Below are 14,590 nucleotides of genomic sequence, written 5' to 3'. Positions count from 1 at the left end.
AATGGCAAAAGTTAGCTAGGGTATGGATTTTCGGGTATTGTTTCATGACCATAGTCAACAATAAAAAGAGAAAATGAATAAACAAGAAAGATGGAATCCAATTTGCTTCAAACGGAATCCAGTATTGTAGGTGGCCCGTTGGTGAAACGTACTGGCGAGCCCGGGAGGGGGGGGGGGGGGGGGTTGCCCTGTCATAATCGAGGGTCGAGTGACCGAAAGAAAAGTACCAAAATTAGAGCTACAGAAAGTTGAACTGGTTGGTAAGAATTTGTCGTGAAAGAAGGTAAGGCGTGCGGACACGGACACGAGGGAAGAGAAAACCAGACAGTAGAAACGGCGCTTGTATTGCCTGGTTCTCTTCTGCAGTGTCCGTGTCTGCGCGTCTTGACGTGAATCCTTGGCAGTGGTTGGCACATGCTTAGCTTCGAGTCTAAAGTTTCGGAGTCACGAACAGGTATAACGATACGATACAAGAGAATTGGTGGAGCGACCGCCCCCTGAAATCCGTTGGTCGAGAGTTCGTTCCCCGGACCAGAAGGAACTTTTCTTGAACTGTGATGCTTTCGTTATGGCTTTCTTCTATATATAAAGGAAACCCATGAAGAAGGCACTGTTGGGCGAATCACAATTTCTCGCTTCGTGAAACTTCCTCCGCTTTGCGGATCATTTCCTTTGCCCATGGCCTCGGAGATCGGCGGCACTCTCGAAGGCCGCGTGATTGGCCACAGCTTTATTGTCTAGTCCTTCCGGCCTACACAGTGACCCATTAAATTAGAAGGGTCAGGCATTAATTAACGGAGCACAAATTCACAACAACTGACGCGTAAGCCGTACGTGTCCCACAAACTTTTGTGCAGCTGACTGTACACAAAACGTGCCCTTTATTTCCACTGCACCCGCGTCGAGTCCGTTATCGTGTGTACCGAGTCGGCCGAACCGGGACCACACCTGCTGTACAGACAGCTTTTTATCTGGGAAGTGTTGACCGGGCGCGCGCCGCCGCTATCATCACGAGGAAGACGCACAATCCCGATCGCTTATCGACGGCGGGCAGCGCGTAAATGTGGGTCACGTTTCCAACGCAAAACCAGCGTCACCGCAGACAAGGTCGCACCACGCTCGCCGTAAATTGTGCCGCTTCGCTTGCGCGCCGCGGCGCCCTCCCACGTGCAGCACTACCGGCTTTGACAAAGAATGGGGCGGCCAAACAAATAACGAGAAACCTATAGGACCGGGCTGAAGTAACGATAATTCCATTCCAATTCCTCTTCGCGTTTCTGTCGGTTGTCCGCGCGGCGCTAGGCATATATATACACGTTACCACTATAGGATCGGCCGGTAGCGGTGACGGACGGTATAGAATAGAATAGAGCGAAGGGAATCCTCACAATGGAGACTTTTAGCGTGTCCGGTATTCGGACAAACGCGGGCGGTTTTCCGGTTTAGCGGGGGCGTCAACGTGAGCGGCCAGATTGGTGGCGCCAGCTGGTGGCGCAAAGCTCAACCACACAAACACAGAGCTAATTACTGTATTCTGCTTAGCTGCTGGCGTAAATTTTCGACAGTGGCGTAATCGTGTTCACAATTACGCCGCTGCCAAAAATTTGCACGAGTGGCGAAGCAGGATATGGTGAGTTACTGCAGTTTTAGCTATGCGTTTGTCTGGTTGAGCTCTACAACACCAGGCAGCTTCACCGCTCCGGCCGCTCACGTTTACGCCCCGACCATCCGGTAATCCGCCCTACCGCTCCCGTTTACCGGAATAGCGTACAAGCTAAAAGCCTCTATAATAAAGCCGCCATACGCAAGGTGTCCCAACCATCATACACCTATAGACTTTAAAGATATGCAGATGCCACGTAGCTGGACAGAACCAATAAGGTAATCTCTGGTACTCTTGTTTGCCGTCACTTGGAGATATTCAGATTAACTTTCGCATTCCGCCTAATTACATAATGAGTCTTGATTAATTAACCAACTTCTGAAAGATTATAATTACTTGAAAAGTGTCAATGAGAAAATTGTAGAGCAGCACGAAAAACTCCCGATGCAGCTTTCTGTTGGTCTATACGTGCTACATAAAAGTGTTTTTTTCCGAGCGCGAAAGAAGCCCGCGAATACACACAAAATTGCCGCGCGAGTGGCCGCTCGAGGCACTCTGCGTGTATTGGCGGGCTTCTTTCACGCTCGGAAAAAACACTTTTATGTAGCGCGTATTGAGCAACAGAAAGCTGCATCGGGGGTTTTCTGTGTTGCAGTACAATTTTCCCATTGAAACTTTCCGTCAAATTATATTTGCGAAGTTAATTAAGACTAATTATCTAATTAGGTGGCATGGAAAAATTAATAATTTGAGTACATCCAAGCAACGGCAAACATTACCTTGGTTATGTCCAGCTACGTGACATTTGCGTATTTTTAAATCTTGGTGTATGATAGTTGCGGTACCCTGTATATACACAACTAGAAGAGGAAACGCATTCAAAGTACTGTTATTTTCGTGTTTTTTTTTCTATTAAGTAATTACAACAGGGCATGTAAAACAAAAGGATCACAAACTGGAATCAAATAAAATCAAGTGCCGTAACAAGATTTGTGCAACTTTGTGACACTTACCTGTGTAGTCAATAAAGAAATAAAAGAAATCAATCAACCAAACTCCCTTTTTTGCTTTGCTTTGAATACAAAGGCTGGCGCGGCCACATAAAGCTGCTACCCCGAGCAGCTTGGCGAGGCAGCTGTCTCTAAAATGGGCAAGAATGGGCAGGCATGGAATTCATACGTAAAAGAACGTTTCCGCAGACAGAATAACGAAATACGCGCGGAAATAAATTTTCGGATTCTTATCGCCACAACGCCTAATCGTGAAGCCCCACGACGAGCAACGTAAGTTTCATTCTACGTATTGAGGAGGTTTACTTCACTCGAAGGAGAAACAATAACAGGATATTTACTAAGGTCGTGAGACAATGTCATCAAAGCCACAACCAGGTGGACTGCGCGCTGACTGCTGAAACGGTCTCTCGCTAGGGTTGCATTGATTATTGCCAATGAACTTGAGTGTTATCGAAGCAACTTAAACACATCATTGGCGAGAACGACTAAAGTAACTTCTTTTTTCCCGCGCCGTATGCCCCTCACGCTAAATTTAGCGCATGAAAATTAACAGAACAGTGAGGGCTTTTCACATTGCCCCTACATATTTTATACCGAAAAAAAGTAACCCTCAATAACAAGTATATCATCTGAAACGACACTATTAAGTGCGTCTGCACTCCCGTAGCTGCCGCACTTAAGGCTGGCTTCTCCACAATAAGAGGTTCCCTGAGGAGAAGCCAACTTCTTCAAATACGCTTGTTTCTCTGCTATCCCCACTGGCTGCCAGTGCACTTTAAATGTGTGCACGAATACGTGCATGACTGTGTTAGAATGTTACCTTGACAACAGTAAGCACGATTACAGTGAGTGACAGTCAAAGCCACATCAGCGAAGAGAACGAAAAACGGTAGGAAAAATCCCCGCCGGCGCGGAGTGATGAGCGGACCAGCATATTGTGCGACGTTGGGACGAATATTTACAGCCAAGTACCGTGCTAGCACGCCTATAGTACGACCATTTATATCTAGAATGGAGCCGAAGATATTTAACAATCATGCAGATGACATAGGTGGCCGAAATTAAGGGCTGTGCTGAGGTGGTTTTGTGCAGTGAAATTTTAAGATATGACTTTGGAATTGCTATTTATTATTATTATTACTATTATTATTCAAGTAGATAATACATAAGACAGAAGAGTCAGATAAAACAATTCCGCCTGCCTCTAAGGGCAGTGTGTGTGGCGGGGGGGGGGGGGGGGGGGGAGGGGAGAGGCGACAGCTGCAGAAATCACGGGAAAGGTTCAAGAGGGATGGCTTGCCTACGTAATGATGACAGACGGAAAGCTAAATTGCCAATAATTTAACGAAAATTGACACCAACGATTCAAGTTGGCACGCGAGGCGATGGGATGTGACACCTCAACGCCAACAAGCCGAAGAAACTCCTAGCCGACATGAGAATGCACTGTGTAGTACAGCACGAAACCGAACAAGGGATTAAGCGGCAAGCGGTTTACGTTGCCGACAGCAAAATTCTTTCCTCGACGCGGATATCTTCGCTCGGTCAGGTGTTATGTAGTGCGATTGCTTCGTACTGCTGCAAGCGTGTCGTGCGCCTAATGTGTTTGCCGTTAGGAGCGGGGAGTGCACCCAGTGCACCCGCCGCCCTGACGCTGCCACCGGCTAGCTGGTTCAATTAGGGCTGCCCAACGACTGTCGAAGGAAACTTTTGGAGTGCTACATCTGTATGTGATGCTAATAAAGAATATTTAATTTTTTTTATTCCCAGAATCGGGCTCCAGACGTTCATTTCTTAGCTTTAGGTGACATAAACTCTTGAAAATAGCTTCTCCTTTGTTGTTGTCGTTTCCCTTCTGATGTAAAGAAGAGCGCGGATAATGAAAATTATGCATGTTTTGGAGTTATTGCGTTTGACGCTAACCTGCTATACATTCCGCATCGAAATGAAAGTAAATCGCCTAAGACGCAATCCCCTAGAGTACTAGACTTAACTGTAGCAGACGATAACTGCGGCAACACCTCAGCCATATGGGTGGATGGATGTTATGAGCGTCCCCTTTGGAATGGGGCGGTGGGTGGCGCCACCAAGCCCTTGCAATTATACTGTTTGATGTTTTAGCTAGGTTAAAAAAAGAAAACAAAAACACGGTGAACATCCACAACCAAATTTCCTGACCCCCCTATTGTGAACTTTGCTTTTGTACGTCTAAGTTTTTTTTTTTTTCGTTTTCCCACTTTTCTCCCACCAATCTTGCGATCGCCTCTTACTATATCGCTGCAGACGCCAGCGCTCCTTTATTGATAACTTTATTGTAGCAGACAGCTAGCGCCGCTTTACTCGCAGCGGTGCGACAGCCGTATTGGAGCCTTGTCGCTGGGCAAGCCTTACGTCATAGCGGGATTCATAGTTTCGGCGTGCTTCGCGCGTGTGTGCGACTTTCTCTTGCGGTTTGCTTTTGCTGCAGTGTACAAGCACACTATATTTTTGCAGTCGATATGCCGCCGGCACGAAGCATCGCAGTGCTTCGCGATGTGCATAACTGCGTTAGAATACTTCCGCCCACATCAAACAGGGCAGTAGCCCGAAGGATGTCGTCCTTCGTGTCTGCTGAAGACAAATCGGACGCGACGAACCTCGAAGAAGGTGAGCAGACTGTCTGATATGCTTTCTGCTGGCCGCCACCTTCGATCGCCAATATGACCGGCGTTGAGTTCCACAAGGCTGCTGCCAGAGTAAACTTTTCATTCCTTTACAAAGTAAATCAAGGTGGAATACATAGCCGGAGTCGTTGCTTCTGCTCGCCTTGGTAGAGCGAACGATGCTTGCTCTGAGGGAGCCGGTCACGCCTATCGGGTATAAAAATATTGTTTGGTTATCTTTGCATTCTTGGTCTTGATTTCTTTGGATCACTCGCACAATACAGCTTTAACGTTTGCTTTACACTAAGTTACGGGTCACTTCGTTTTGAATGCCTTATACCATGGTACTTTCGTAACATACAAACGCCTAGGCAGGAGCGTAATCTTCGTTATACCGAACGACCACAAAATAAGAGACGCGGAAGAACACAGAACAAGCCCTCAATTACTCAACTGATCTTTGTTGGAAAACATCACTTCAAAATATGTGCACACTTCAGACTCTCAGCATGCGCAAAGTGATGGCCAACGTTCACCGAGTGTAATCAATACAGAATATTTATCGTAATACGTCAAAGTGAAACATATCGATGTGATCGACATGCTTCATTAATAAAATTTTGTTTATAGTTAGCCTTTATTGTGCTCACATACTGTGTACCTGTGTACATTGTCACGTGACGCGTCACCCCCTCCCCCCTAAATATCAGTGGTAATTGAGCAACCTGTCCTACTTGTTATTCTGTGTACAACATGTACAAAATCTACCAACAACGCACTTTGCCATAAAAGTGCCACACAGCACTTTGTCTGGCAGATTCATACATGCCCAGCATCTTGAATTACCGGCAGCTGTAGGACAAGTACAGTGCAAGTTACATTATCGGCATTGCAGAGGAACTCGTGTGAGGTGAATCAGTACGGTGTACATTTATTGTTATGCTGCTGTTCTTTGCAGATCCGAAGTTTCGAAAGCTGGATCTCTACAAGCAAAAAGAACCGCCGAAACAAAAACGGCCGGAAATCAAGTTTGATGTGAGCTCATCTTTACTTCATCAATAATTGACAAGATTGGCGATTAATTGCGTGTTCGTAAACAAAAATCACAGATACTGCTTATTGTTGTTTTGCTTACGCCGAATGTAACAGCAGCACTGCACATCTTTGTGATGTTACATTCGGCAGTTCCTGTTTGCGTTGGTTCATGAGCTTTGCCAAACTAGTCATGCTCAACATTCATATGGAAATGTGCTGGACTACAAATTTGAAACTGTGCATCTGGCTTTTGTAAGGAAGTTGTAGACTCATTTTCCTAACGATTTGCCGTACCTCTTAGTGACTTCACATATATTTAATCTACTAATCACAAATTAAGGAACTGGAACAGGCAAAAGTCAAATGTCACATAAAGAACAAATGTTTCTTAGTATAATAAACATTGTGTGATTCATGAGAGTTTAATGTAAAAATTACTTGCACCAGTCAATTCTTTCCTTGCATCAGTTCCACATGCTCCACCCGTTTACTGTGTGTGAAAGCATAACTGAAGTGTGCCAGTTAATTGCACTGAATTACAAAGTGCAGAAACATGTGACTGTGCAGAAATATAGTATTTGTACTACGTGGAGTAATCCCGTCTGATATTTACGTTAACAAATAGAATGCCAATGCTCATGATTAGTTTCACCGTGTGCCTTTACTAGTTATGATTTCTATCAAGTTGCCGACATGGTTAGGTGTTTGCAACACAACAATGCCAAACAGCAGCATAGATGTGTACCGCTGCGATGCGCTATAGGCCTCCAATTGTAGCTAGAAAAATTGCACGTACACACACGTGGCTCCTGCTGCTTGTGTGTTCAGTTCATTGGAACACACTCTCTGAACAGGTTCCGCAACCACGTAGTGAGCGCATGCCCGTGGACCAAGACTGGCCGAGCGTGTGGCCCACAGCACAGTCCTTTCGCCCTTCAGTGGTGCCGCTGCCGCTGCGTCAGGGTTACCGTCAGAAGGGGGCACCACCGGGCAAGTATGCCAACTTGGAGCTCATGAAAGTGCCCAACTTCCTTCACCTGACACCCGCTCATCTCTCCAAGCATGCCAAGGTCCTCCGGCGTGAGTATGCCTCACCTGACAGTTCCAAACCTTCTCAAAGTCATGTTTCACATGTAGCAGGCGACACTATGAAGGCTAAAGAAAGACTTCTCCAACTGCTTGCATTCGTGACCAAAAAGATGTCCATCACACATTGAAGGAAGATATAGTCATGTAACACTGTCTCATACTTCTATGTTGCAAAGCATGATGTATTTATTACATGAAAGATGTTGCAGATATTATCCTGTCCACCACCAAACAAGCCGAGTGGCTCATTTTTTTTAGGGAAGGTGGGCTGTCCATTATGGAAGCAGATAAGGAAGGCAGCTTTGTTGTCATTCTGCAAGGCATGTTTGAAGATAAGGCCCAACAAGCTGTTCTAAAGCACTTCAAGCCTGTTGATTTCTGTGCCAAGTTTCGAAGTAAACACCCTGTAGACACCCTGTATACTAGCGAAACAGAAAATTTCTAGCATAAAGCAGCATATTAATGATCTAAGAAAGAAAAGAATCAGCTCCAACATTCTAGTAAAACACACGGAAGATAAGAGGAGCCCAATTGACTGAGATAATGCAGATTTGCTAAAAATGGAAATAAACTTGGCTTCTAGACATCACCTGGAATCACTGATCATCCAAACTACAGAATGCATGCTTTATCGAGATGATAAAACTTTTCCTCACATACATGCTCATTGTTTATGTCATGCCTTGAAACCCATATAGCTTTGTTTATTGTGCTCTCGATTTCATTGAGAGCCCTCCCCATCAAAAGAGCCAAAATATGTTTCCTCCATTTTTTTTTTTTAACCTGTGGTCAGCATCCTTTTTAGTTATCGTAAATTATCTTCGCACAGAATTTTGCACCCCATGGCCAGCTGGTCTGGAGACTGATGAAAAGTGTGAAGAACATTTCCCAGTGGAAGTGATTGACAGTGACTATTGCCATGCCAGCCCGTCGATCAGAGACCCCAGGTCCAGGATTGTTACGCTGAGGGTATGACACAGCATGCATTTATCTATCATGCCTTTTTGCATTTTCACTCACTTAGACTCCTGGAGTCCTGTTCACCCCTCCCCCATCCCCCTCTTTCTGACATGTTCAGATTCTGGGGCCTTAATGTGCTATTGTGCATTTTGCATGAAAATCTTCAACGATAGAGAAAAGTTGCGGCGCTTTTGATTCAAAGAATGGGAATTATGATGTTTCTTGTGTAAGCTGACAGAATAAAGAGAAAGAAAAAAAAAGACATTTGATGCATTACCATCTAGTACACGTCATGCTGGACACTAATAAAAAACCAACCACTGCACTTTCTGAGCGTATATATACAGCAAAAACAGCAGATTTTGCTAAGTATGCTGCTATAATGGCCATCTCAAACACAAGTACATATCTTTTAGCACATAAAATGGCATAAGCAAAAGCATGACAATTCATGTTACCTTTTTAGTGAGAGGAGTTGCTGGTTGCTAATGAAAGATGACCATCATTACAATTTGGGCTTCTTCGTATGCCATCATTAAGATGTGCAGTTCCTTGGCTGTTTCTGTAACACTCTGTATAAGATATCTCTACCATGTGGGAAGCAGTACATAGGTCACACAGGTCACTGTATCAATGACAACCTCGGATAACATGGAGATCACATTAAGAATGCACATGATGGCTGGCTCATGCATAATTGCCACAGCCGTGATTATAAGCAGTCATTTAATGCATGTATCTTTGTAAGCAAGGACCACAGCAGGCTGACACGCAAAATGATTGAAGCTGATTTGATTTTAAGACTTCGGTCAGACTGTGTTTTTTGTGATAAAGAGTTTGAATTCCTTAGAAGGCCATGCAAGCATGCATGTGACATGTGGTTGTGGAAATATATACCTAAATAGCTGTTCCTATGAATAAAATTCTGTTGGAAGGTAGCACTCTGTCTTGACTATTCCTTTTTCTTCCCCATGTACCTGTGCTACAAACATCTTAGTAACAAAAGGTGCATATGAAATTCGGCTTTATTATAGGCATTGCAATGTACCATATCTCATTGCGTTCATGACATGCTTCTGGACATCCATTGCGCACCTTTTTTACATATATTGTGCCTCTTCAGGTAAAACTGTCAAACTTGGAGCTTGACTATCATGCAAGAGATAAGCTCCTTCGGTTGGCTGGTGACCGCTATGACCCCGCTACTGATGTCCTCACTATTGTCACCGACAGGCAAGTCACATAGGCTTGAAACTGCTTGATTTCTTGCATGGTACACATTTCTAGATGTGTCAACAGCAACATTACTAATTTTCCATCTGCTGTCATTACAGTGACAAGCTGTTTATGTTTACTAAAGGTTCATTTAGATGGCAGTCGCAGAGCGCTCTGGCAGTGTTTCAAGGAGCATGTAAAACAGCAGCTAAGCTTTACTGTGAACGCAAGTGGGCTGAAGTGGCAATAATGAAGCATGACTAACACTATTTTACCCGCTTAATCTTTTAATACATTCCTAAAGCAGTCTTGTACGGCCTGACTGGCACTAGCAAAGTAGTCAAACAGCTAGCCAAATATGCTATAAGCTACACTTTACTTTGCAGTCATCTAAGCCATTGTTGATTGTGTACAGGAGGGCACCCACAGTTTCACACTGACATCCTCGTACTGGGGATGAACACACACAGAAATTGGCTGTCCGAGTTTTAATGCATTGCCAGCATGTGGCACTTATGTGTCTACAACTGCAGACGTCGGCGTAAGAGGAAAGCAAATCTGCAGGAGTCTTGCAGATGTGCTCTGCTTCTATACTGCAGCCAAAATTGTCACTGCATGAAAAATTGTGATATCTGTATATTGCAAAGCCACTTTTGACCATGCATATACTATATTATGTGCCAACATAGCTGTTTCCATTTCGTGCATAGTTTTTTTTTTTTTACCATTCTTTCTGCTGTGCCCTAGGTGTCCACTGAAGAAACAGAACTATGACTATGCCCATTACCTTCTTACTGCCGTGTACCACGAATCTTGGGTGAGTGTATATAATCTTGTAATTTGCCATGTCCATCATTTTTAAAATAGAGTTTTAGCTTGTCCGTGGGCTTATTACTGTTTACAGATTGCCAGGTTACTGGAGCCATGAATGGCATTAGCAATGCTGGCAGCGATAACTTGTGACACATTGTCTAACTGCAATGTATTCGAAACATTTTTGTGTTGTTTGAGTGTTACTATTGAAGGAAAATCATGAAAGGACTGCGTATTAATGATTACGTCTCTACTGACCCTTTACATCAAAGTATGATAGCTCAGTGCAGTATTAGCTTTGTGTGCTCTCTGATTAAAACTGTGCATCACAATATGTTCCTGCCAAAAACTTCTCCGATAACCTGATATTCCTGAAATGGTAATATGTTTAGGGACAAGCTAAATCTCCAATATTATAAACTAGTTCTTCACACATGGTAGACCAAGCTATGGGGCACATCAGCACCACTGTTTGCGAGAAAGCACTGTGCCTACTGGCAGCACCACCACTACAGCCCTAAAAGGAATAAACATTGTGCCTGACTGAAGCAGGTGTGCATGTGCAAATCCTTTGTTAGATCATGTTTCAACTTGCCCAAATAATGCCAATATATGTCTTACTTAAACTTCTAAATTGTATAAATGCCACAGTGGAAGCACGGTGTTGTTTTAATATTGGTAGAAATATAGTAGTGGCATCAGTGTAGGACATAACTGCATTGATGCACTCCTAATACTGTTTAGTGCAAAATTTTTCCTTGAAGAAGTCATTCACATTTGTATGCATTTTCATACACATGAAGTAACAGTGCAGCAATGCTTTCTGCCTTCAGATACCGAAATGTACAGATGAACAAGCTGCCTTGCATCTCAGTTTTCAATTGTTTGCTTCATGCCGAGAGGAAGAAACATGACACAAATGTAACGCAAATGCAAAGGCTTATCTCTGAAGTTGTTTAAGTAATGTGGAACCATTCAGAGCCTATGAAACGTGAAACGCTTAACAAGGACTTTGATGCTTACACCAGAGGCTATGTTACTTGCTCGCATGATCAACTCAAAGCCCCCTCCTCTTTCAAACCCAGAACACAGAGCCTTGGGAAGCAGACAAGGCCGAGTCTGACATGGAGTGCTTCTTTTGGGAGAAGAGCCGGTCAGAAACTAATGCAGTTGGTTTTGTCAGACGTATGCAGCAGTCACTGGCTGGCCAGGTAAGGCTCTTGTCATCGTTAGCCGCAGCATGCAACCATAGCAAGTCACTTGTCATGTGCGGCAGCAAAACAGTGGGAACTTATTTTTCTCTTGCTAATACAGTAGAACCGGGTTTAATGAAGTTGCATCCAACACGAAAATGCCTTCATTATATATGATATGCATAATGAGCATATATTCATTACACATGTTAATATCAGCAAGAAACATTTCAAATTTGTTTTGCTATATCCAATAATTCATTATATTGAGGTGCAACTACAAGTGCAAGATTAGATTCCTGATACCAAGCTTATTCATCCTTCTAAACAACGGTTCATGCATCACAGGTTCTACTGCCCTTAACTATACAGCATTTAATGCAAGAAATGCAACACACAACAACAGTGGGAAGACGGATACAGCCCTCTTGCTGTATTCTATGAACACAGTCATCATACCTAGCCTAATTACTACATGATGCCACAACAATGTCGGTGTTGTAATTTTGAAACATGAAACTTTAATGTCGAGTTAAGTTATGGTAGACTCTGAATAAATTAAACTCACTTAAGCAGAAATGCTGCATAAGCAGGACAGGGGTACCCACTTTGGTTGACTACCCGTAAAAACAATGCTAAGAAACTTATAGGATGGAATTTGTGAACTCCGGTTAAATGAAACTGAAACCGACAATGCACCTTCCTTTTCAGCTGTTGTACCTCATATGAACAGGAGTAGTTCTACAAACATTTCAATTGGTTATGCCAAATAGTAAAAAAAATCTAATCCACCGGCCAGTTGCGCTGTTGGCAGCTGCTTTGCAATGTTCATGTTGCCGATTTTTTGCCTTCCTTGGTGCATCGTGATGGTGACAGTTGAAAAATGAGAGCACATGAATGAATGCCTTGAGAGTAAAAAGCTGTGCTATCCCCCCCCCACCCCCACACACACACAAAGCAGTGACGCTTGTGTGTGTGTGTATGGGGGGGGGAGCAGTGATGCAAGCAAATTATACGCTTAACACTTCTGAAATAAAACAACTTTCTTTTTTTTTTCTGTCCCTTTAAGTTCCATGTAAGCAGGGCCTGCTGTACCTTAAGTGTCTTCCAACCTTCATACTTGCTAAATGTTATCCTTCTATGTGCAAAAAGCTTGTGGTAGCATTTCTGCAATTTTTAAAAAAATTGTGCCACTACTACTCTTTAGTGTGCACTTTGATAAGGAGCCTTAGCTTACTGGCATACACAATATAACATCCCATTTCTTGCTGAACGAATTCCCCATCAACGGGAAGCTTTAGCTTGGGTGCTCCCTTCTAAATGCATGGGAAAAAAAGAAATCTACAATATGCAGCAGCATCTGCGCCAAATTTGATAAGGCTTATTGTACTTTAAAAAAAAAGTTAAAATATAGGGACTGTAGAAAGCAGAGTTTTTATTTAGGCTGTCAACAAAAAAAAAGTTGAATATTGCAAAACTGGGAGAAAAAAAATAAATAACTCTGGTGTCAAGTTTACAACTCTGTACTTCAGCAATCAAAAACTATATCACTATTTTGCCAACCGCACCTAATAATACATCTAAAGCAAACAAAATTGATGTACGTGCTATACTCTGCTCCGATATTATACCGCTAATTTGTGAGTAGTACTTTTACGAAACCCTCATAAGCAGTATAACAATTTCATGCAAGCTGTAAATTCATGTATCAAATTTGCCCCCTTTAGGTGCTCTAACAGATGCAGTTTACAGAACTGCAATATCTATGTCGGTGCTGGGTTATGGATTTGTTAACTTCGTGCTCCAATTACATTAATCCTTATCACAAAATTCTACGCCCTAAATAAAATGTCTGCTTATTACACTAGCTATAACTTTCTCAAGTGTAACAAATTTCATCAAATCAGTCATTTAGCTGTCTTATAAAAGCATTTCTGCATTTTTACACATACAATACGAATGGGGAAATTTGAGTTGGCTGCGAGGTAAACCTTCCTCATGAATGTTTCAGACCTGCAGCAGAACGGTGTTTCTCTTTTACAGGAGGAAATTACTCACCCCCACGTGCAGCACCTGCCACCAGAATGCACAGATGACGATGTAAAGGGTGTCACTCAAGTGAAGGACTACGCAGAGGCTGTGTGTGAGATTCACAATGGAGGAGAAAGCCTGCAGTCATGGGACAAGTACAAACGCTCCGTGTGTTCGCTGTTAGGCTTGAAGCACACCGAGCTCAGTCCACTGGCAGGAGAAGTGCATGCATCGTGAGCTGTGTGCGTGGACATTTTCAGTCAAATGTGGCTGCAAGGCTTTCAAATGGCATAGTAAAGGAGCTGCACTCTAAAAGATCCAGTGCTTGGTATCCGAGGTCAGCTCTCAAAAATCTGTCTGAGCACTGCTGCTTGTCAATGTAGAATAATAAAATATTTTGAGTTGTTACATTTCTTGTCAAGAATTGACTGGTTTTCTTAAAGACTTGCATGGCCCTTTAAGGAGTACTAAAAATGGCATTTTAAGCTTTTCATTATTTGCGTTAAATAATGACACTCGGAGACCCTAGAAAAAATACTTGCATTTCAGGGAGCATCCTAAGTGATTTGCTACAACTATTCAACGAACCAGTTTTGGTTTCGTTTCTTATAAGGTTTATGTGTCATGACGCAGGAGGTGGACTTGTGGGAGCAGGACGCTGCTATGTTTTGACACTCACTCCTGCTCACTCAGTAGTCTGTTATGTTGCTAGTCTCTGAATAGCCCAGATACAGCGGCATAATAGCAGTAGATTAGTAATAGCAGTACTTAGTAAAGTATGCTTGGCACTTTGATGCTTGCGATTACATTTTCAAGGATATTGAGGTCCAAGACCTTCGTATAACAAAAAAATTAAAAGCCAAGAAAGTGGAAAGGTCATTTGCGTTTTGCTGCTGCTGCTACTTTCACTCTACTTTTTTAATGTTGCATCCAGAAGCAAACTCATGTCTACAAGAGTGCTACACTAAGAATAGTTTACACCCTTTGGCGTGCCCC

General features: G+C 43.2%; 1 protein-coding gene across 1 annotated transcript; it reads left to right on the top strand.

Annotated features, from left to right (window-relative positions):
• Window positions 1-5,000: 5,000 nt before the first annotated feature.
• On the top strand, window positions 5,001-14,002 carry mRpS35 (mitochondrial ribosomal protein S35). Its single transcript, XM_065433980.1, has 8 exons — window positions 5,001-5,262; window positions 6,217-6,293; window positions 7,148-7,373; window positions 8,212-8,351; window positions 9,466-9,575; window positions 10,305-10,374; window positions 11,456-11,581; window positions 13,607-14,002. Exons 1-8 carry the CDS (start codon window positions 5,115-5,117, stop codon window positions 13,829-13,831), a joined length of 1,122 nt encoding a protein of 373 aa, XP_065290052.1. The 5' UTR covers window positions 5,001-5,114; the 3' UTR covers window positions 13,832-14,002.
• The last annotated feature ends 588 nt before the right edge of the window (window positions 14,003-14,590 follow it).

This window comes from Dermacentor albipictus, chromosome 9 (genome assembly GCF_038994185.2).
Source record: "Dermacentor albipictus isolate Rhodes 1998 colony chromosome 9, USDA_Dalb.pri_finalv2, whole genome shotgun sequence".
Taxonomy (NCBI): domain Eukaryota; kingdom Metazoa; phylum Arthropoda; class Arachnida; order Ixodida; family Ixodidae; genus Dermacentor; species Dermacentor albipictus.
This window is presented reverse-complemented; position numbering and strand designations above follow the sequence as displayed.